Source organism: Primulina huaijiensis, chromosome 10 (genome assembly GCF_012295235.1).
Source record: "Primulina huaijiensis isolate GDHJ02 chromosome 10, ASM1229523v2, whole genome shotgun sequence".
Lineage (NCBI taxonomy): Eukaryota > Viridiplantae > Streptophyta > Magnoliopsida > Lamiales > Gesneriaceae > Primulina > Primulina huaijiensis.
In genome coordinates, this window is record NC_133315.1 from 10,249,826 (window position 1) to 10,273,951 (window position 24,126).

The 24,126-nt window shown below is 38.1% G+C and overlaps 1 protein-coding gene across 1 annotated transcript; it reads right to left on the reverse strand.

Moving 5' to 3' along the window:
- Positions 1–2,401: 2,401 nt before the first annotated feature.
- On the reverse strand, positions 2,402–4,454 carry LOC140985881 (uncharacterized). Its single transcript, XM_073453827.1, has 2 exons — positions 3,932–4,454; positions 2,402–3,090 (listed from the first exon to the last, which is right to left on the reverse strand). Exons 1-2 carry the CDS (start codon positions 4,452–4,454, stop codon positions 2,402–2,404), a joined length of 1,212 nt encoding a protein of 403 aa, XP_073309928.1.
- Between the last annotated feature and the right edge of the window lie 19,672 nt (positions 4,455–24,126).

The following is a 24,126-nucleotide window of genomic DNA, read 5'->3' on the forward strand; positions in this document are numbered from 1 at the left end:
GTGCCATGCCAATCGTCGCCTGATAACTATTGTTATACGTAAATTCCACAAGTGGCAATTTAGAATGCCAGCTACCGGGAAAATCAATCGTGCAGGCTTGTAACATATCTTCAAGAATCTGTATCAACTTCTCTGACTGCTCGGACTCTGAGGATGATATGCTGTACTAAAAGCCAACCTGGTGCCCAAGGCTCTGTGCAAGCTCTTCCAAAATTCAGAAGTAACCCTGGGGTCACGATCAGATACAATTGACACAGGGATACCATGAAGTCTCACAATCTAAGCTACATAGACTTCAGCATACTGGTTGATTGTAAACGTCATCTTGACCGGCAGAAAATTACCTGACTTGGTTAACCTGTCAACAATCACCCAGATGGAGTTGTAACCCTTTGGGGATCTTGGAAGTCCCGTTACAAAGTCCATGGTGATGTGCTCCCATTTCCACTGAGGTATTGGGAGAGATTGCAAAGTTCCAGCCGGTCTTTGATGCTCAATATTTACTTGCTGACATGTTAGACATTCGAATATAAACTTTGCGGTATCACTTTTCATACCTGACCACCAGTATAGACGTCGGAGATCCTGATACATCTTGGTGTTACCTGGATGTATTGAGTATGGCGCGGTATGAGCCTCTGTCGAAACATCTCATCGAAGGTCATTACCACTGGGAACACATATACGAATACTCAACGTCAACAAATCATCAGTAATCATCGCAAACTCTGAATTTCCTTTCTTATCGGCTTTTGATCGCAATTCCATCAACTGATTGTCATTAGGCTGCTCTCGTCGTATCCTATCTGTCAACGAAGGTCGAATAATCAAAGATGAAAGTCTAGCGATGGTCCCATGCTCTACTATAGAAATCTCGCTCCTCTGAAGATCCAATAACAACTGCTTCTGAATCAAAGAACTTATAGAAGAAACTGACTTGCGGCTCAAAGCATCTGCAACGACGTTTGCTTTACTTGGGTGGTAGCTAATGGTTACATCATAATTTTTAACAATTTCTAACCACTTCCTCTGCCGCATATTGAGTTCTTTCTGTGAGAATAGATATTTCAAGCTCTTGTGGTCTGTGAAAACTTCACATTTCTCGCCATACAGATAATGCCTCCATATTTTCAATGTGAGACCACAGCCGCCAATTCAAGATCGTGGGTGGGATAATTCTTCTCGTAGTCTTTCAACTGTCGAGAAGAATAAGCGATGACTTTCCCACGCTGCATCAGTATAGCTTCAAGTACCATCTTTGACGCATCAGTGAATACAATAAAATCTTCAGTGCCGCACGGAAGTGCTAGGATAGGGGATGATGTCAACTTGTCTTTCAACGCTTGGAATCCGTGTTGGCATTCGTTTGTCCACTCAAACTTCACCGTCTTCCTCGTCAGATTGGTTAATGGCAGGGCTATTTCGGAGAAATTGGCAATAAAACGTCGATAATAACCTGCCAAACCAAGAAAAATACGCACCTCAGAGACTGTCGTAGGAATAGGCCATTGTTTAATCGCTTCAATCTTCATGGGATCCACTACAATGCCGTCTCTCGAAACGATATAGCCCAGAAATGACGCCTGTTCTAATCAGAATTCACACTTTTTCAACTTTGCGTACATCTTTTTTTCCCTCAATAACTGCAATACAATTCTGAGATGCTCGCCATGAAGTTCCCGATTCTGGGAATAAATCAGGATATCGTCAATGAAAACGATAACAAAGCTATCCAGATATGGCTTGAAGACCCGGTTCATTAGATCCATGAAGACTGACGGAGCTTTCGTCAACCCGAATGACATGACTAAGAACTCATAATGGCCATACCTGATTCCGAATGCAGTTTTAGGGACGTCGGCTTCCCTAACTTTCAGCTGATAATAACCAGAACGCAGGTCGATCTTTGAAAACATTGTCGCTCCCTGTAGCTGATCAAAGAGATCGTCAATCCTCGGCAATGGATATTTATTATTGATCGTGGCTTTGTTGATCTCTCTGTAATCAATACACAACCGCAAAGATCCATCTTTCTTTTTGACAAATAAAATCGGAGCTCCTTACGGAGAAGAACTCGGACGTATAAAGCCTTTGTCTAATAGATCCTGCAACTGATTCTTCAACTCCTTCATTTCAGTCGGGGCCATTCGGTAAGGAGCTTTCGAAATCGGAGCAGTACCTGGAACCACGTCAATCACAAACTCAACTTCACGGTCAGGTGGAAATTCAGGCACATCATGTGCAAATACGTCAGGAAAATCCTGAACTACCTCAATCTCATTCAACTTCATTGTCATCTCAGTATTCACATCTATCACAGCAGCTAAAAACCCCTGACACCACTTTGATAACATTCCTGAGCTTTGAGACAAGAAATACAAGGAGTGCCAAGCGAAATACCTTAACTCTGAAAAATCCCACTATCATCATATTCTGCAGGAAATCGCACCGTCTTAGCCACGCAATCAATAACGGCACGATATGACGATAGCCAATCTATTCCCAAAATAACATCAAACGCCACCATGGGAATAATAATAAGATCAGCAAAATAGATTTTCTCATTTACTTGGACTGTACAACCTTTAAGAATACTAGAAGGCCATATTTCGTCTCCCGATGGCAATAAAATACTATAGTGGAGGGGTTCATAAGATGGAACAACATTCAAGTAGCGCAAGAAAATTTCAGACATAAAGGAATGGGTAGCACCAGTGTCAATCAATATAATAGCAGCCTTGCCTGAAATTAATATAGTACCTGATATGACAGAAGAATCAGGATTTGCGCCTTCTTTGGTCATTGTGAAGATTCTGCCTTGAACCCTATCCTTTCCTTTCTCACCCTTCACTGGACAATTTTTAATGACATGTCCAACACCTCCACAACGGAAGCATCGATTACTTCCAACCAAACACTCACCTGTATGCATTTTGCCACATTTTCGACATACAGGTCGATCATACGTAGGCGGTGGCATAGGAGTTTTGGGTCGATGCTCCTCTTTTTCTTTGCCTATGAACTTGCCCTTACCCTTCCATCCAGATCCTTGGCCCTTAGTAGAAAAATCTTGGCGCTTCAATTGTCTTTCTGATATGAATCCACGTACGTAAGAAAATCAAACACGACTATTTGGAATCATGCCCTCAATTCAATAACGTTTAAGGAATTCGTTGTTGTTGTCCCGATCTTTTGAAACAAGTATGACATGATTTTCACCTCTAAACTATGAAAATTTTAACAACAAATAACCACAAAATAAACAACCAAAACTAAAACAAACCTTCAAAGAACTCGTCTTTGACAATCCACGTAAGAATGATCGACAAACGCCACAAAGTATGAACTTTGATAAGTTTGATTTTCAACAAAGCAAAAGCTTTAATTTTTTGAGAGAAAACTCAAAAAAGTTGATAAATTCAATAATAATGATCTGAATTGTGTCAACATTTCGTCCATAATATGTTTACTTATCCAAAAGATAACAATATCTAGTTGCCAAAATAATTAAAACTCTAAAGAAGGAAAAAATTCTCGCCCAAACGTAAAGGACACGGACCCCGTGTAGTGGTCCGGAAGGGGGCCCGTGTAGGCACGGTAAATTTCCACTTCTCGAAAGTAGTCGACACGGACCCCGTGTACAGGTCCGTGTAGGCTCTGTTTTCTTCATCATCGAGTGAAATGGACACGGACCCCGTGTACAGGTCCGTGCTCGAGTCCGTGTAGCCTCGGTTGTTCAAAAGTCGCTTGAATCATGTTCCTTTGGCCCTCACACGTACTTCCATGCATCACGAAGCCTTCTGCACTCTGCACCTCACTTGTAAGTCCTTCTCTTTTGCTCATATGTCCATGCAACGCTTCCTTGAAGTTCTTCATCCATCCCCTCGTAATTGGTCCATCAAAGGATCCCATGCTTTCCTTTGAGCTTGACCATCCGTGTTCGCATCACTTTCTCTTTCAATTTCCTTCTCGTCCTGCTCGGCCATACTTGCTTTTTCAACAATCTCTTTATATGAAGCAGCTTTAGACATTCGAACGTCTCTTTTAATTTCAGCTCGGACACCTCTCAGAAAATGCTCGCCCTTTTCAATGTCATTACTGGCCAGATATGGGGCAAACAGACATCCCTCTTTAAATTTGAGAATATACTCTTGCATTGACATATTTCCTTGCTTCAGTTCTAGAAATTCCTTCACTTTCTGACTTCGAACATGTCGAGGAAAATATTTTTCGTAAAATAAATCTTTAAACTCCTGCCACTTGAAAGCCGAAACATTAACTGATACCTTGGTGGCGTCCAACCAAATCCTCGCTGTCTTGGTCAGTAGAAAAATGGCACAGCTAACTCGATCTTTATCATCAAACTGAAGATAATCATAAATAGCCTCCACAGCTTTGACCCATTCCAAGGCAACCATGGGATCAGTGCTACCATCAAATTCTGGCGGCTTCATCTTACAAAATCTTTCATATGTGCCTTCACTACTGGGCTAAGGCCTCACTTGCTCTCTCTCTCTCTCCCTCGCACAGCATTCTGCATCCGTAAGAGCTGCTGGATTTGCTCGCCGTGAACCTTGGCCTGTTCTTTCAATAACTTGCTAAATTCATCAACCACTCTAGATGATGAACTACCATCCCCTTCTGATGCTTTACGCTTAGGCGGCATGATCCTATGATACATATAGTTTAAAACCATTTCCACTTATAACATATCATAATTATATAGGCTATACATCCATATTATATCAAATAATGCAGGTACAGACATACTGAATTGTCTACAGAAGAGAAAGTCATATGCCAAATCATTGGTCCGAAAATCTCGGCTCTGATACCACTAAATGTAACATTCGTGACTAAAATACATAATCAGTGCGGAAGCTTTTAAACCTAATTTGGAGAAAATGTGTAATTTTTTTAAAAAAATTTGGGCAGCATCTCTCCGTAATTTTGACATGCCACCTGTCTCAAGCAACATGTTAAACACATGCAAAAGATTTTCATACACATCAGATACAAAATAATATAGTATCTACACATATTACTAATTTCAAAGACCAACACAAGATTATCAATGTTTCCCAAAATAACCAAAAGCTTAACATATCAAAAATTTCATCCAATCAAAATCTCCAAAGTTTGGCATATGCCCTTCTCTTGCTTCGACAACTCCGGGATGATCATTCTTTCTTACATGTGCCTGCATCACATGAACATAACTGGAATGAGTATAAAACTCAGCAAATGATATCAATACTAACAAGATAAATATATATCATTTTATTGTAAAACATAAAATGGATAGTCTTAATTTCATTTTGTTGAAAACATTATTCATCTCATTTCATAAACGTCGAATCATCATCAATATCATCCGTCAAGAATCATAATACAACAATACATAGGGATGATATTCATTTTCATTGATTAACTGAAGAATTGATAGTTCATATAAGATAGTTCATTCTTGCTAACCCTCTTGGTACAAACGAATCTTACAGGAGGGACATGTACCTCTACATAAAATGCAACTTATAAGAGAGTACATGTATTCATCGTTAATTGGCCAATTACATTGCGGATTTAGAATTGCTAGAGGCAACACCGCTACTATCACTATCAATCCAATCATTCATTCATATAAAACTTCATTCACGCATTTTATCGAACATCTAAGAGGCATCATTTAAAGTTTAACTCCTTTAATTAAAAAAATGCATATAATTGCACTACCATATATAGATATTTACATATATATATCATGAATGAAATTTGAAAGGAGTTAACGTCATAAAATCATCGAAACACATACACATAGGATCATGTGATGCATTCAAGAAATGATTTTACTTTTAACACTTGGAGCACTTGGTTTCCTAAACTTTGACGATGATCTTACAACAATAAACCAAACAACTTACCATCAACATCAAAAAAATAACCTTGAATGACCATTTAATCCAATACATCAATCACAATTATCATTCCCCAACTTCACTATCTACAATAACTCAAGAACAAGAAGCAAAACCACTTACAAACTAAAAAGATGAAGTTCCAACTCCGAATTGAAGATTATTTGCTTGATTGAAAGAAAGGATAATAAGAAGATGAACCCTAGCCTTAAGCCGATGGAGAAGAGAAAGGAATAGAAGAAAATTGAGGAAAAATGTAGTCTCAATCGATTTTATGCCTTAAAATACCCAAAACATGTTTTTACACTTTTCTGGGCTCAGGCGGACATCTTTTTCAGCTCGAGCGCGGACCTCTCGGTCAAAAACACAAAAATATCGAACTAGGCGCGCTCGAGAGGACATCTTTTTCCGCTCGGGCACGCTCTGTGCACAGCCACATCAAAGATCACTTCCGAAACGCCTCTTCTCTTAAAAATTAGGAAAAGTAGTAAACATAAAAGTTGTAGCCCTATGTCTTAGATTGAATCTCCAATTGGCCTCATGTCATTTGAAGGTCTGAGCAAAGAGTTATACTCAATCTCCCAACATGCGTCAGTGCAAGAACGACGATACACGCGACACGCTTCAGGCCACTTTTGGCTCGTCTTCTATAATGATTTAAACAAAACTCAAAACATGAAAGTTATAGCCTTATGTCTTATCTTTCTAATGGAAGTAGCCTCACATCATTTGGATCAATAAACAAAATATTATTCTAAAAACCACAATTTTCATACTGTTTCTGCAATTTCATTACCTATTGGGCTCAATATCAACTTTATATTCTACCCATCCATTCTCTATCCATTCTAAATCATTCATTACCATTCATATCATAACTTGAAGCTATAAACCATCACCATGACATCACATATCCCAAACGATCATCATAATAAACCATAAAAGGAATAATGAACATACTTAATCATAATCATTACCTTACATCAGAAACATACGAATGTCTGGGCGTCACAATATTATTGGGTCCTAATCAAACGTGAGACAAAAGTTTATGTAGAGGGTTGCATGGAGATGCAATTGGAAACTACCTTTTAGGAATTATGATTGGCTGATATTATTCGGGATCATAATTTTCTAATTGGACCTTACGTACCTACTGAGGAAAGGAGTTTCCCATTTTCATTAGAGGATAGTGAAAGATATCAAAACAGTGGGAGTAAACATTTATGAAGTAAAATTCCATACTTTATATCTTAGTAAATATTTTAAAATAGTCATTAACATTTATCTTTTTTACTTTTTTGTACAAATTTGACATTGTCTTCGATTCGCAATCCATTATATGCAATACTCAAAAAACACATTTTAATTGGACCTAATTATCGCAATTGGCTAAGAAACCTTAAAATTGTCTTAGATTCGGAAAGGATAGCATATACACTGAATGAGTCGCCCCCTGTTGAGGCTCTGACTAGCTGTACTCCTGAGGAATTGCAGACTTACAAGGAATGGTGTGACCATGACTTGAAAGCCAAGTGTTATATGCAGGCTTCTATGAATGATGAGCGGCAGAGGCGTTTTGAGGATGCAAAGAGTACTGTTGACATTCATTTGCATCTCAAGGAGCTCTTTGGTGAGCAGACTCGACCTCTTAGGCATGCTACCGTCAAGGAGCTGATCACTTTGTGCATGAAAGATGGGGCCTCGGTCAATGAGCATGGCCTAAAGATGATTGGGCTCGTGGACAAGCTCGTTGGAATGGATCTTACGTTGCCTTCGGAGTTGACCACTGACGTTTTGCTCTTATCGCTGCCTAGATCATCTAATCCTTTTGTGGTGAATTTCAACATGAACAAGCTGGAGCCTACCCTTGAGGAGTTGGTGAACATGCTTGTTACCTTTGAATCCACCATCAAGAAAGAGAGGTCGGTTCTTTATGTGGGTTCTTCATCTGGTACGAAGATTGGTCCACATGGGAAGGGAAAGAAGCGTTCTTTCCAACGTCTCAAGAAGAACGTGCTCTTGAAGAGGCAATCTCTGAGTCCCGTTGTGGCAGCTACACTAGTTAAAGCTGACAAGACTGTTGACATATGTCATCACTGCAAGAAGCCTGGACATTGGAGGCGTAACTGCAAAGAATATCTTGCCCAGAAGGGTCCTAGAAATGGTATGTTCTATATTGAAGTAAACATTTCAATTAACTCTACTTCTTGGGTATTGGATACCGGCTGTGGCTCACATATCTGTAATGATTTGCAGGTGATGGGAAGAAGTTGGAGACTTAGGGAAGGTGAGACCTTCTTGAGAATGGGCAACGGAGCAAGAATTGCTGCCAAGGCCGTAGGAGATGTTTACTTACTTTTGAACAATAATTTTAAGTTAATTTTAAGAGATGTTTTGTTTGTACCTGATATGGTGAAAAACATTGTTTTTATTTCTATGCTTGATAAAGATGGATATTCTTGTTTATTTAGCAAAGGTGTTTACAACATTTACAAGAATGAATGTTTGATTGGTACTGGAGAACTTGAAAACGAGCTAGTGGGAGTAGGCCTGTTTGATATGTCCGATATTAATTCTCTCACAACTTGCGAATCGTGTCTAAAAGGAAAGATGACCAAAATTCCCTTTAAGGGCCATGTGGGGCAAGCCAAAGGGTTATTGGATTTGATCCACACCGATGTATGCGGTCCGCTTAGCATCACCACTAAGCATGGATATGCCTACTTCATCACCTTTACCGATGACTTTTCAAGGTATGTGTATGTATATTTGATGAAATACAAATCTGAAGCCTTTGAAATGTTCAAAGAATTCAGAAATGAAGTAGAGAAACAATTGGGATGAAGGATCAAGTCACTTCGATCGGATCGAGGTGGTGAGTACTTGAGTGCCGAGTTCCAAGAGAATCTAAGGGAGGATAAGATTCTCTCGCAGTTGACTCCTCCTGCTACACCACAGTTGAATGGTGTTTCAGAACGTCGTAACCGGACTTAAAAGTGACTAGCTTTTATCATTTGGTCGACCGCAGTCGTAGCTCCACTTGATCCATGGGGGTGGGCACTAGGCTCCACTATGGAAATACGATCGTCGAGATCTCTCGGGGGCCTTTTCCCATAGACGGGGTCCATGTGGGCCTTGGCCCGAATATGGGTTCCCTCTGGGGCCTTGACCCTCACGTCATTTCACAAAATCATATATCATATATCATATCATTTGTCACAGTCAATTCACATCACTCAAAATATTTTTCCTTTTTTTTTAAAATCTTAAAATAACATAGCTTTCCAAAAATAGCATTTCAAACAGTATAAATTGCACAGCTTTATCATAAATCACAAAAAATACATATTATCATCAAAATCATCATTTTAAATCATATAATATCATTTAACATGTGTTGTGATCTTTCAGGATGCTGCCAAGTATTTTCGTATTTTCTTAAGTGTAAAAAGACCGTTTTGCCCTTGGACGTAAAAATTCTCGAATTTATCTTTTTCTCACTTTTAATGACATGGGATTATTCTAAATAATTATTTAAGCCTACATGAATTTTCTCATATTTTTATTTTGTTAAATCAATGATTTTTAAATTAATATTTAAATATAACATATTAATGCATTTTAATCACGAATTAAACCAAAACTTAATATAAAATTCCCAAATTAAAAAACATTGACTTTTAATAATTATTTAAGCTTAAATATAATTTTTCATAATTTTATGAAGCTTAAAACTAGGTTTTTCAATTAATTCTTTAATTAGCATTTTATGCGGCGATAAAATCCCAAATAATTCCAAAACTCAATATTTTGATCCCAAATTTTAAACATAACATTTTTTGTATTTATTCTACCCTTCCAGGTCATGAGCCACACCCGTGGACCAATGGATTAAATTTTTGCCTTTTAATTTTCGTTTTTGACCCTTTGAGGAACACACCGAGCCATCTCCCAAATTACTCGAGCCACGCCCGAGCCACCTTGAGCCAAACCCAAGCCAACCCCTCTAGGCACCCTATTGACAAAGCCCAGCCCCTATAACCCATCCCAAACATGCTCAAACTTGCCTGGAACCGGACCAAATCCTGCACAAGAAGAGAACTCACGCCTAATGGAATCCTAGCCCACTAGGACTCTTCCAGCCGAGCCACCACCAAACCACCATGACCCTAACCTTCCCTGGGCCACGCCGAGACCCAGTCTAGACCAGACCAGCCCCTTAAACCCCTGCATTGAACCACTTGAAACCAGAACCAGAAGCTGCGCGCGTTCCACCTTGCTGCCTTGCGGTCCCCTTGTTTTGCTCGAGCCAGCAGTGATCCAGCCGCACCAGCCCCTAGCCCGACCCCTGCCCATGACCCTTGGACCCTGATGGACCTACCATGACTCGCCCTTAGCCCCGCTGCACTACTCTCTCGAAGTCCAGCCACGTACAGCACATGGGGGAGAGTCCCACTTCAAGTGGACTCTTCCCTAGCCCCTAGCTCGACCCTAGCCACCCTAGGACCCTACCTAGCCTTCAAACCTGATCCTGGACAAGCCCCCAACCAGCCCTGGCCAGCCTCGTGATCCCATGCACAACCACCATACCCCTGAACCCCAACAAGCATACACACACTTTTACAAACTCCCGGCCATTTCCTTTCTTTTTTTTTTCTTTCCTTGTATCCTACGGTTCCAACCTATTTCCTATTGATTTTATCATGTTTCAATCACAAATCAATCATATTCTTATCATGTATTGGCAGCGTGTCCGTTGGATTCAAAACATTTTTCATAAAAGCGTAAAACATCGTATTTTTGAAAATAAACGTTCTACCGTAAAAGTGATCAAACCCCTATATTTTTCATGCATCAACAATTAAATCATGCATTATAAGATTTGTATGATGTTAAAAGAATTTAGGAAACGTGCCTTTGCGTTTAAAACGCTCGAAATATGATTACCGTAGCGGTGGAAGTCGGTGACGAACGGAGGACGATTTATATTTTTTTCTACCTTTTTCTCTTGTCAAAACCCCTCCAAAAACCCACCTTGGGATACCCGGGAGTCGGGTGATCTTTGTTGGAAGGAAGAACGATGAATAAAATAAAAAACGGATGAACAAAAAAATCAAAACTTCCCCCTTGCGAAAGCCCTTGAAGTTTCAGCCGTTCCCTTCTACTTTATTTCAAATTTCGTGAATTGTGTGTGTGGGTTTCGGTGTGTGTAGGTGTGTGTGTGTTTTTGGGGTTTAGCCGTTTAGGTGTGTGTAGGATTCTTTTAAAAAGAATTTAAAAAAGGTTTCCTACATACCTAATTAATGGGCTTAATTAGGCCAAGCTTTTAAATTAATTAATTAGACCCATTAAGATTAATAAAATCATTAGGCCTCAATTTAAAATATTTAAAAATACATATTTTCAAAAATCCCCTTATGAAATACATAAAATTCCTTGCTTCCTCCAATTAATTTTAAATTTGACCTTAAAAAACAATAATTCTTAAAATATTTAAAATAAATATTTTCTTGACTAAAATAAAATTTGGCTTTTAAATCTTTAACACCTTATACGTCTCCGGTCCTCCGTCCCAGTCCAACCACCGATACACGGGTAAAAATCTTTCAATTTCATGTAATCATGTCATATTATCATTTAATCTTGTCATCACATATTTAATCTTATAATAAACATAATGCTAGCATTTAAAATCAATTAATTAAAACAATTAAGCAATTAAAATAATTTTGCACACATGTAGTTTACGTAAGTTGGTTTTTCGGACGTTACAGATATACTCAAAGACAAGGAGTTGAATTTAAGAAAATCTTTTCTCTAGTTGCAATGTTCAAGTCTATAAGGATATTGCTAGCCATACTGCATGGTATGACTATGAGATATGGCAGATGGATGTCAAGACAGCCTTTCTTAGTGGGGATATTAAGAAAGAGATTTACATGTCTCAACCTGAAGGTTTTACATATATCGGAAGTGAGCATATGATATGCTAACTTCATAGATCTATTTATGGTCTAAAGCGGGCATCTAGGAGTTGGAATCTCAGATTCGATGGTACAATCAACAAGTTTGATTTTACTAAGAATCCTGAGGAACCCTGTGTGTATAAGAAGGTCAGTGGGAGTACTGTGACATTCCTTGTGCTTTATGTTGTTGACATTCTACTCATTGAGAATGATGTAGGGATGTTAAAATAAACTAAAATATGGTTAGCGAGTAAGTTCTCGATGCAGGACTTGGGTGAAGAAGCATTTTTTGTATTGGGAATACAAATCTATAGATATAGATCAAGAAGATTGCTTGGTCTCTCCCAGTCCACATACATTGATACCATTGTGAAGCGGTTCTCGATGGATGAGTCCAAGAGAGGACATCTACCAATGTGTCATGGCGTGTCCCTATCCAAGTCTATGTCTCCCAAGACTGATGCAGAGATAGCGACGATGACAAGCATTCCTTATGCATTTGCAATTGGTAGCATCATGTATGGGATGATATCTACAAGTCTTGACATGGCTTTCGCACTAAGTGTAGTGAGTAGATATCAATCAAACCCTGGTCTTTGTAACGCCCCAGATTCGACGATTGTCCTCACTGTACCAAGACTAGTCTTTTCAGCGTGCTTATATCATCACTCACACGCACCCTAGGAAACTTTCCAGGAGGTCACCCATCCCAGAATTGCCCCAAGTCAAACACGCTTAACTTTGCAGTTCTTATATGATGAGCTACCGAAAAGAAGATGCACCTTCGTGGTATGAGTAGTACATATCAAATCTTTTTAAGCCTTCTTCAACTGTACAGTCCATTACATTGAACAGTCTCGGAATCCCTCTCCTTCCGGTGTAAGATCGGTTCATTCATGTTCCCTCCGCCTAGAAGCCTGCCAGGAGCCGCTCATTGTCCGTGCAACCTCATGGCACCGGCGATCACCCCCGCCCTCTTCGGCCCCCCGAACCCACACCGTACTAGGAGAGGTCGGCTCTGATACCAACTGTAAAGGCCCGTATTTAGTATTCATATTTTAGTGGAATTATTAAAAATTTTCTAAATAAATAATTATATTGCCTCATTTATAAAATAAACATGTAAATAATCTTAACTTTAAATTAACAGAGGAAGCAAATATTGTTTTCAAACAACAACTTAAAAATATATCTAACGTATTGAAACTGAGATTGAACATAAGAAAATGCATAAACTAAAACATGAGGTCCTCGGGTTCCTACTACCGCTGCCTCAAGCCAACTCACTGGTCTCCGCCCTCGACCTCGGCCTCATCAGTACCTACAACAATCAAGTCTAGTGAGTCTAAAGACTCAACATGTATGTATCGTGAATAACAAATAAATATATAATAAAATCGCTTGCAACGTAAAAATATGGTATCGTAAAGCGTACAGTGAAATTCGTATCATGAATAATTATAACTACGTGCATATATGAAAATCATACGTAAAAGCTTTGCTCATTAGAGCTCTGTCATATCATATCATAATTTTCTGGTAGAGATAATGTTTCTAAGCAAGTGGCCCATAACATAACGTGAGCGTCTGATCAGACTAAACCACAGTATACTGGGTGGTAGAGATCACCACAGCCCTTGGACTGGATATCCGTACCCATACGTAATCGTAAACCGGTCGTAAGTCACCGGGTGGAGAGGTCCTCGGTTGCGCATACCGACTTCCAAACCCATAACATAAGTTGGCCACAAGACATATCGCATATATCTCAAAAATAAACATTTTATATTTTTATGCACGTAATATAATTATAACCTTATTTTACCGAATGAGTTGGATCGCTCCCAGGCTTGCTGCAACCTAATTCTAATATGTGCCACATGCAAATAATTTTATCTTGACCAAAATTTGACAATCGAACCAAAAACAACACGATTATGACCAACAACTTAATTTTTCAATCATGGCTTCGTACCAACACGAACCAACATTAAACCGACGTTTAACCATGATTAAAATACCCCTAACTTATTGAAAAATATTCATAATGATAGTTGTACACGAAAATTGGTGAATGGAATCCAAAAACATAAAACACTCTTTTGAGAGTCATTTTGGCACATTGCACCGTAAATTCTCGTACGACCTCTAAACTCAACCGAATCACAAACGGCCAAAAACATGACTTTCTTAACTCATTAAGGTATTGTCCATTCCAAGTCCATGGGCTAAAAGCCAACCAAGAACTCACACCAACCTCATTAACCGAACTCACAGTTGCTATAAAAATGCAGCAGTGGCAGTTTGTGTATGTGTGAAGTAAACACTGAAAATAATGGCTCTTGGATTGAAACATCGACTCGAGACTCTTACCAACATCCTAAGGCATGACTTGAAACCTGGCTAAGGGCTAAAAGCCAGCCACAACCAAAGCCAACACCTAGGATAAAATCAAGCTCTTACCGAGAACACCCAATATGTGCAGTGGTATGTCTTGCGTTGTTTTGATGTCGTAGATCGTTCCAGTGGCTAGATGGTCAGCCATGGCTCAATCTAGACATGATGAAGTGTTGTTTGAACCATGGCTATGGGTTAGATGCCAACCATAATCCAAACAACACACCAAAACCGAAGTGTACTCACCCAAAAATTCAGAATTTTGAAAAACTGTGGGACGTATGCTATGTTGCTATAAAAATCTGATAAGCCGTGAACCAAACATGGAAAGAATGACTTGGTCACGTCCTAGACATGATAAGAGAGGGTTCTAACCATGGCTACAGTCCCTAGGACAGCCAAGATTCGAACACACACCCCAAACACTCAAATGACCAAAACCGTGCCTCATTTCTGCACCTAAAGGAAAGTTGCTGTCATTTCTTGGTTTGTGCGTGTATGGATGTAACCCAATGAACCATCAACACCCTAACACACTCTAACTAATTCCTAGAAGCAGCCATGTGTGCCTGGAACCGAGCAACTCTCTGTAAGCAACAAAACACACCAAAACGTGAAGCACATTGCTAAGCATAGGGCCGATAAGCTTTGTACAGATTTTTGAATGCTTACTGTCAAAATTTCGTTTTGCCTTATAAATCTTGAGCATGTAATGTTTTAAATTATCTATAGGACTTGATTGAAGAGAAAAAGAAACAACATATATATGCCTGGAATTTGTTTTGACAAAAACAAATCAATACGACGAATACGAGCGGCGGAACGGAGTTGGATTTCCCTTCTTTGTTTTTTGCAGCTATTCACGATTACAGCTGCTTATTCCTTCTGATATTTTTGAGTAAATGGGAGAAGAAATACTAGGTAATTAAGATGAATGATATTAGAGGTGTTAAATGAGTCATGAATTGCATTGAGGTGGGGGTTACAAGTGAAGAAGTTGAATAGAATTTGAATTGTTTCTCCTTCTCCTAGCTGCCGTTGGTTTATTCCTTCTTCCTTGCCATAACTTCACGTTGGTTTGCTTGGATAATTAGTTGAGGAAAATTAAGGTGAATTATTGTGTTTGACTTATTCATAATTGGTGATTTAAAAGTGAGAAATGAATATACTATAAAGTCATTTAGGAGTGAGTTGTATAGATGATTACCACGCATTTGAAATGGGAAAGTTGAACCGAAAGCTATCAACAAATTTGCATGGTATAACATTGATTAAATCTTGTATTTTAAATTCTTAAGGTTTTTTAAATACCCATTATACATTTTAGTGAATTAACACATTAATTTAAATTAATCTCTTGCATGACCTTGTATGGATTCAAATTTAAGTATTTAAATACTATGTTTAATTTCTTAAATATATTATACCTAAATTAATTTATCCCCATTTGTTTACATATTTTAATTTAAGCTTTAATTAAATATTAACCTAAAGAACTTATTTAATAACTTAGCTCTAATTAATTTAATAAATCCTAAAACATTCTTTTTCTTTAAATTAAATTATTTCTTGACTTAAATTAAATTTAAGAATATTTTTCTTATTTTTAATCTTATCTCTAATCTCCAAACTCCGGTCCGACCTCGCGTATTTATCCCGAAAAGATAAAACTAAACATCTACTTTTAAAATAAATAATCATGACTTAACAATTATAAAAAAAATGGATTAAACACTTCATATATTTATAAAAATTCATTTTTAATTTAAATAGTATCATTTATGCATGGCTTATACGCAATCTGATTTTTGGGTTCTACAATCTTCCACACTAGAAAGCTGTGAAAGACATACTCAAGTATTTGAGAAGGACCAATAAGCTCTTCTTGGCCTATGGGAGTGGAGAACTGAAATTGGAAGGGTATACCGACTCTAGCTTCAAAAGCGATATCGATGACTAGAAGTCAACCTCTGGGTTCGTATTTGTAACGTACTGTACTTTTAACTATTTTAAAATTTGTGGAAAATAAAAATTTTCTTTAAACAAGAAACAAACATTCAATTTGCTGAATCATTAAACTATTCATCCAAAATATTTGCAACATAAAGATCACAATCAAAGTTTTGCTAAAGAAAAATACGTGTTTGAATATCGTAAACCAAACTTGAAATCAGAGTATTAAAATTTGTCAAGCTTAAAATCTTAAAATAAAACGTGGGCGGTCCTCGGGTTTAGCCTCCTGCGCAGTCCAAGCCGGCTCATTGGTCCCCGCCCCTCGCCTACTCAAACTCATCATCACCTGCATCGATCAAGTCTAGTGAGTCTAAAGACTCAACATGTATCAACCGGAAGTAGCGAGTAATACGTAATAAAACCACATGCATCTTTAAAATAGAGCATACATACATGAAACTTGAACATCTCATACATAAACGTGTCATCAACATAAACCTTTTCGTAAACATGCTTGCTTCATACATACTTGAGCATACATAACATAATTTTGCATAGAGGCATGTTTCAAAGCAAGTGACCCATACATAAAAGTGCCTGATCAGACTAAACCACAGTACTGGGGGGATTGGTCCCTGGTCATACTTTACCGCTTTCCAATCCCACATACATGAGATCCCCGTTCATACTTTAACAAGTGGATTGGTCCCTGGTCATGCTTTACCGCTTTCCAATCATGATCTAAACCCGTTCAAACTTTAACGGGTGGAGAGGTCCTCGGCCACGTTCACCGACTTCCAAACCCATACATAATTTGGTCACAAGACATTTATCATACCTCAAAAACTTAAAATATTTTATTTGCACGTCGAACATACTTACTTGTCGTTGAGGGATTCGTTGGATCTCGATTGGGGCTACTGCTGCACATGCTAACTTGAGTTCAAACCCTTATCTTTCATTGCTTAGACATAGGTACTCGTGCTCACCACCGAAGTAAATAAATAGCTTATGACATTCTAAATCGCTCGTGACTTGACCTCGTTTAATCATCGTACTAAACCATGACATAGAACCCGCAAAACATATCTTATATTTTATATTAATAACCCCAAAACAAATCCTATATTTTAACATAAATAAATTTTAACCATTGTACTAAACCATGACATAGAACCCAGAAGCAAATTAAAAAAAAAATTAATTTTTTTTTAAAATGGGGTACACGGACCACGTGTAAGGGTCCGGGTATAGGTCCGGGTAGGTGCTGGAAAATCACATTTCGAAGGGAAAAAGGACACGGACTCCGTGTAGGGGTCCGGGTAGGTGCTGGATTTGCAAACTCGAGAAAAATTCACTAACTTATTGATTCACTCTTCCAATCCAAGCCTAGGGACCATGAACCAACACCTCAAGACTCATCCTAGGATGCTATTACATTGAATCAAACCCTGTACAAACGCCCCAAATCAATTACGCATCAAAAACAACGCAACCCAATCCGTGAACACGACATTTGACACCAAAACGCATCCTACGACTTCTAATGGAAACAAGTACCTATCGATGCAAACCGACACACTAAAAACCATCTCAACATCATACTAAACATACTTAAACGCAGCAATGATCACCCATCGATCTCCAACGAATCCTGCAACAATAAAACTTCAAGAACATATCATGAACATATTTTCAGAAAATTTCAGTTTGAGCAGTCCCACGTAAACAATCATAATTCACTCGTTTCTTATCTAAAAATTATGAATTTTATATCAAATCGAAGGTATCAAAGAGTACTACGTTTTATATGTTGAAAGTTTTTCCAGAAACTAGACCAAAAAATCACAGTTTTTAAAATGAGAGCAAAAACGTTTTCTTGAGATCTAAAAAGTTTCAGAAATCGATTCAAAACATAATCGCTCAAACTTTGCTCATAATTATCAAACTTTCACGCATAACATACATCAATATATCTACTATGATGAGATAGATGCATAAAACAAAAGAATATACATGTCTTTTGATATTTAAAACTCACGATACGGCGATACCGAAGCGGAGACGGAGCGAGAGTTGATCCGAGACGATCGTGGAGCGATTTTCCTTGAAGAAAACTCAACGAAACCTTGCTGTTAATTCAGAGGGATGGGTGCTGCTGTTTAATACCAAGAACCCTAGGTTTTCTCTTTTAAAAAAAAGAAATCTGAATTTTGTGTGTGAGTCGTGTATTAGTGTGTGTAAAAGTGTGTGTGTGCGTGCATTTTTGTGTGAAATAATAACGTGTGTGTGTTAATTAAGATAAAATTATGGCTTAATTACCTAATTAAAAAAATTCTAATTAAAAGTTAATCCATACTAAATTTAACAAATCCCTTACTTAAATTAAAATGCACAAAATTTATAACTTGATAAACTTTAAAAGTTTTAAAAAAAATCTTAAAATCACCTAAATCAATAAATTAGGCTTTAAAATGCTTAAATTAATAACTCATTTAAAATGCCCCATTTTTGACTTAAAATAAAATACCACGTTTTAAAATTGCCAAAATCGTAGCCAGTCTCTTTTCCTGGATCCCGCATCGAATAATCGCTTGAAACATGAAACTCGAAAAAAAATTTTACGTGTACTGAATTTTGGGCTCTATTGTATTCATGCTCAATGGTGCTGCTGTCTCTTGGAAGAGTTACAAGCAAAACAGTAATGCGGATTCCACTACTGAGGCAGAATACATTGCTGCATCAGCTACAGCGAGGGAGACTGTTTGGATAAGGAATTTCTTCCAAGAGTTGGGCGTCATTTCCAATGGAGTTGCTCCTGTTCCGGTGTTTTGTGACAACACGGGAGCTATAGCTCAAGCAAAGGAGCCAAGGTCTCATTAGAAATCCAAACACATATTGAGAAAGTACCACATCCTCGAGAGATTGTGGAAAGAGGAGAAGTGTCGATTGACAAAGTCGGCTCCTCAGATAATGTTGTTGATCCACTAACTAAGCCTTTACCTGGACCATTATTTGAGAAGCATCGCGAATCGATGGGTTTGAAGCATATGGGTAGTTGGCTCTAGTGCAAGTGGGAGATTGTTGAAGTAGGTGCCCGCCGAGCCAAGTGTTGGCCGAGTGTTCACAATGAAACTCTATGTATAAACAATATGTATTTTAATTATATTTGAAATTATTGTTTGACGCATCTTTATCTGTATACCTATGCTAGTTGCATATATAAAGTCCTTGAATATACAAATAGTAGAAAGAATATGAGATGCTAATATGATGAGTATCAGGGAACTCATATTTGGAATACTGTATATTCTAAACAGTTTCTAGTCGATTCACCCGCCGCTAAGAAGGATATAGGCCACTCAAGTTTGAGACTAGTATCTGCGATGTGAATACCATGTTTCATTGGTAGGGGACATTGTGAAGACCGAACATGTAGATATGTGCTCCTGGTAGAGTGCATTGAACAACCCTCCATATAGGACTTTCCAAGTGGTTCTATCTTATCGAGTGGAAACATTCTAGTTTATGGTTGTACACCATTAGTCCTTATGACCCGGAACAACATTGAGACTCTATATGCTAGCGTTGCACTTTGACTTGTTTATTGACTCTCATGGGGTCATCAGGTGGCAAGGTTGGGTGTTCTGTCGAAACATATAGGAGTCGATGCATTGTAGTCGGGGATGCACCGCTAACCTTCGGGTATAGATATCCTATGTGTATGTAGTATGAAATCTTTTATCAGAGTATTGGTTGTAATTATGAAAGGGGTTTCATAGATTACACCCTCGATGCGACTACGACATGACATATAGTATCGATTCTTTGACAGCACTCGATAAACCAATAGTTGTCGAATCGGTCGGGATAAATGAGTTGAAGGGACTGTACTGTGCATTAACCATAATAGATTGGTTCTTGCAGGCACTATCATTTGATACCTATGGAATCATGTAAGCGATGCTGCTAGGAATTTAACATGATTGGTGGGGTACTATCAGACTTGAATTCTGACATTCTTATTATCAAGGAGTTGATAAGTAAGAATGGAGCAATTGGGGTATGCTATCATAAGGACATGTTTAGTCCGAATCACATGGAGATGTGAACCCACGGCTAGTTGCATCAGTGAACCATTGAGGGCCACACAAGTGCTAGTTTTTTAGATCTCGTTGAGAAGTAAAATAGTTCAATGTGGTGAACGGCTTATAAAGGATTTTATAAGCGTAAATAAAAATAGAAGTATGAATTCTATAAGAAGATTGTGGGGAATGTAACTTTTAATTTATGGAAGTGTTCCTAAATTAAAAGTTTACCAAATAAATAATGTATTTGAAAAATGTGATTTTCATAAACATTATTATGGACTAAATTAATTTAATTCAAATATTGAATTAATTAAATACTAGTGGGCCTAGTAGAGTCCAAATAATTAAATTAATTCAAGTGTTGAATTAATTAAATAATATTGGGTTTTATGTAGCCCAATAAGAAATAATTATTTAACTAATGGGCTTGAGTAAATTCAAGTAAAGTTTAAATGGTCTCAAATGTGTTTGAGACATTTAAATAAAATTTCATGGGCTTTATAATTATTATAAAGCCAAATAGAAAGCATGAAAGGGAGGTGAAGAGTTGGAGGGAACTTTTTCATTAAACATTGCATGGCATGCTCATGCACTTTATCACTTTTTCATACACCAATAAAAACACTCCTCCTTCTCTACTCTCCCTTGATGGCCAAAAATTTGAGAATACATTCTCCTTCATTTTTGCTTCTTCAATTGTTGAATAATGCACTCTCTTCTCAAAAGAAAAAATCTCTAATTTTTCTAGTGCAAAATTAGATGGGATCTTTCTTGTTGGTGGTGGGCTAAATTTTTGAGTAAGGTGTGCTCTTGGAAGGTTGAAATTTTGTCTTGCCATTGAAGAGCTTAGTTGTTTGACAACTAAGTTGGAGCCGTCATCAATCTTTAAAGATTGATAGGTAATTTATCTTTAAAACACCCTATGTATGACATTTTGTAATTTATTGTATTTGCTACACATCTTAGTATTTAGGGTGCTCGATTTTCTTGAATGAAAAATATTTTTGAAACTTTCGTTGCGTATCCGGGCACCTTAATCGATCCCGTTTCACTTCTATCGCCCAAAATCGCATTTCCAAGTAGCACTTTTGCACTAACTAGCGCCGCGGCGCCTCCTCCTTGGCGCTGCGGCGCCCTTGCTTCGGCGACTGCAGTGGCAGCGCTGTGGCGCTTGGGCTACGGCCTTGGTTGCGCTACGGCGCTGCATGAAAGCGCCTAGGCGCATTGTAGCGCAAGTGCCCCATCAGCTCTGCCGTGCCACTCCTCCGGCGCTGCTCCTGCACCGCTCCATCAACACAACCCCACCTAGGATACACTAGAACCATAAACTTCCTTTTCCCAATTCCATGCAATACCAATTCAACAAACCAATCAAATACATGATCAAATCATCTATATAAACCATCACAACAAGAACTCATCCCCCTCCATAAACCGTCACCAACAATGAAACAAAACACCAAAACAATAATCATACTTTTACCATTCCAATGAACATCACAACAAGCAATAACCAACCATATCAACTCAACCATCAAGACCATCAATCCAAATACCGTCATTATAACTTCACAACCATAACAACTAACAATATCACTCTAAGCCACTCTTACCATGTGAAATATCCATTTCAATACCATACAATAATAAACCATGAATATACAATAACCATATATCCAAAACACCGAACCAAAGAATAACAACATTGAAAATAGAAGAATACAAGGTTTGGATATTACAATCTCCCCTCCTTATGAAAATTTCGTCCTCGAAGTTTACTTACCTTCAAATAAATCTAGATGGCGTTGTTTCATCTCCGCCCCCGGTTCCCATGTGGCCTCTTCAATCACATGATTCCTCCAAAGAACTTTGGCAAGACCAATTTCTTTATTTCTTAACACTTTAACTTTGCAATCAAGTATTTGAACCGGCACTTCCTCGTAGCTCATGTCACACCCTTTCTTTTTACTTTACACGATTAATGATACTTATACTTGTAAATGATACTTATACATGTAATAAAAATAGGTTTTGAACAATATACATATATTATGAAGCAATTCAAACAAGGAACATCCATTTGATGGTTTATAAAAATTTTGGCATGATGTCCCTATATTTTGTATACACCAAAAACTCAAGCAACAATATCCCACATATATAAAACATATTCTCATAAATATACAAACATACATTGTATCATCATACATATCGTGGAACTTGTTTCAAACCCTGACATAAAAGTTATAGTACATATGCGGAAGCTATACAATAAGACGTCCAGGGTCTTGTCGAGGTAAGGCACGCTACAAGCATCCATTGACGAACCGACATTCTATGTATCTTCATTACCTGATCCTGTAATACATGAGCTACGTGAGTTTATAAAACTCAATAATTTGGCACTTATACGCATCAATATGCGTAGAAGAAACATACATATAAAGTCGTGATCAACAATGAATCTTTAAATCATCTCATACCATAGCATATATTCATGTTCCTTTTTGTACTTGAACCTCAATAGTTGACCTGTACTACTGTGCTTGCTTTATTATATAGCTACTACTGTGTTGGACGTCAGGGAGCACCTTTGGCAACCCCATGCCCCATGAACATATATTGGCCAATAGGTTTGGTGGACTTAAAACCACCCATGCTGTCAACAAGCTCTATATCTTGTAAAAATCAGTCCTTTTCTTTTCATGTTCATGTTCATGTTCATGTTCATGACATAACTTCTATCTTCAATATTCATGAATTCTTTTCATACGTAATACATAACAATGGAATATGGTGCAATGTTTTCATCAATAAACATACTAACAATGTACATATAGCAATAATCAATAGGAATCATTTGAAATCATAATATTACTCATGTATTACTTCAAGAACATGCCAACTTACAGTCCAAGCATAAAAACACTGGTTTGAGACGATGTTTCTCGTTCCTATGCTATCGAACATACAATAATTTAGTTACTATGTCTATATTAGTTGAAATTTACTCCTCTACATTTATAACCACTAAAAGAGATAAAAAAAATTACATCCTTAGGAAGTTCTTGTGATGGAGAACTAAATTTTAACTTCAAAATGATGAAGGAAAGGAAGAAGGGAACTTTGGGAGGAAGATTTCTAGGCGTTCTTTCGTGTTTTGCAATGAAACAAGGGAGAGGAATGGTGAAGATGATGCGAACACGGTTGTTCAAGCCCCTTGGAAAGCATGGGACCCTTTAGAGTTGCCGGATGGACCAATCACGAGCGGACGTCTGAAGAGGTTCAAAGAAGCATTGAATGGGTTTATGAGCAAAGAAGGCGGATTGACAAGCGAGATACAGAGTGATGAAAGGTTCGTGATGCAAGGGGATCATGTGAACATTATTCAAGCATCCATGCAAAACGGAGCGCAAATCTGGACAGAAGATCTCGCGCACACGCGCGAAGACAGGGTGCGCATATGCGCGAGCTCGCGCACATGCGCCGCGAAGGGGCTCGCATATGCACGAGAAGTACTGGACACCGAAGACTTTAACCGTGGGCTTCGCGCATATGCGCCAGATTAGGGCGCGCATATGCTCGACATGGGCAGAGACTTGCGCGCATATGCGCGATATGCGCGCGGCGCAGATTTTTTTTCCTAAGTTAGTGTTTTAATTATTTTGGCAACTAGATTTCATATCTTGATTATGTAAACATATTGGACGAATTTTGGGACATTATTCATTGAATATCAAAAACTTTTGAGAACTTTTCTCTCAACTTTCAAGGCTTTTGCTTTGTAAACAAAAAAAAAAA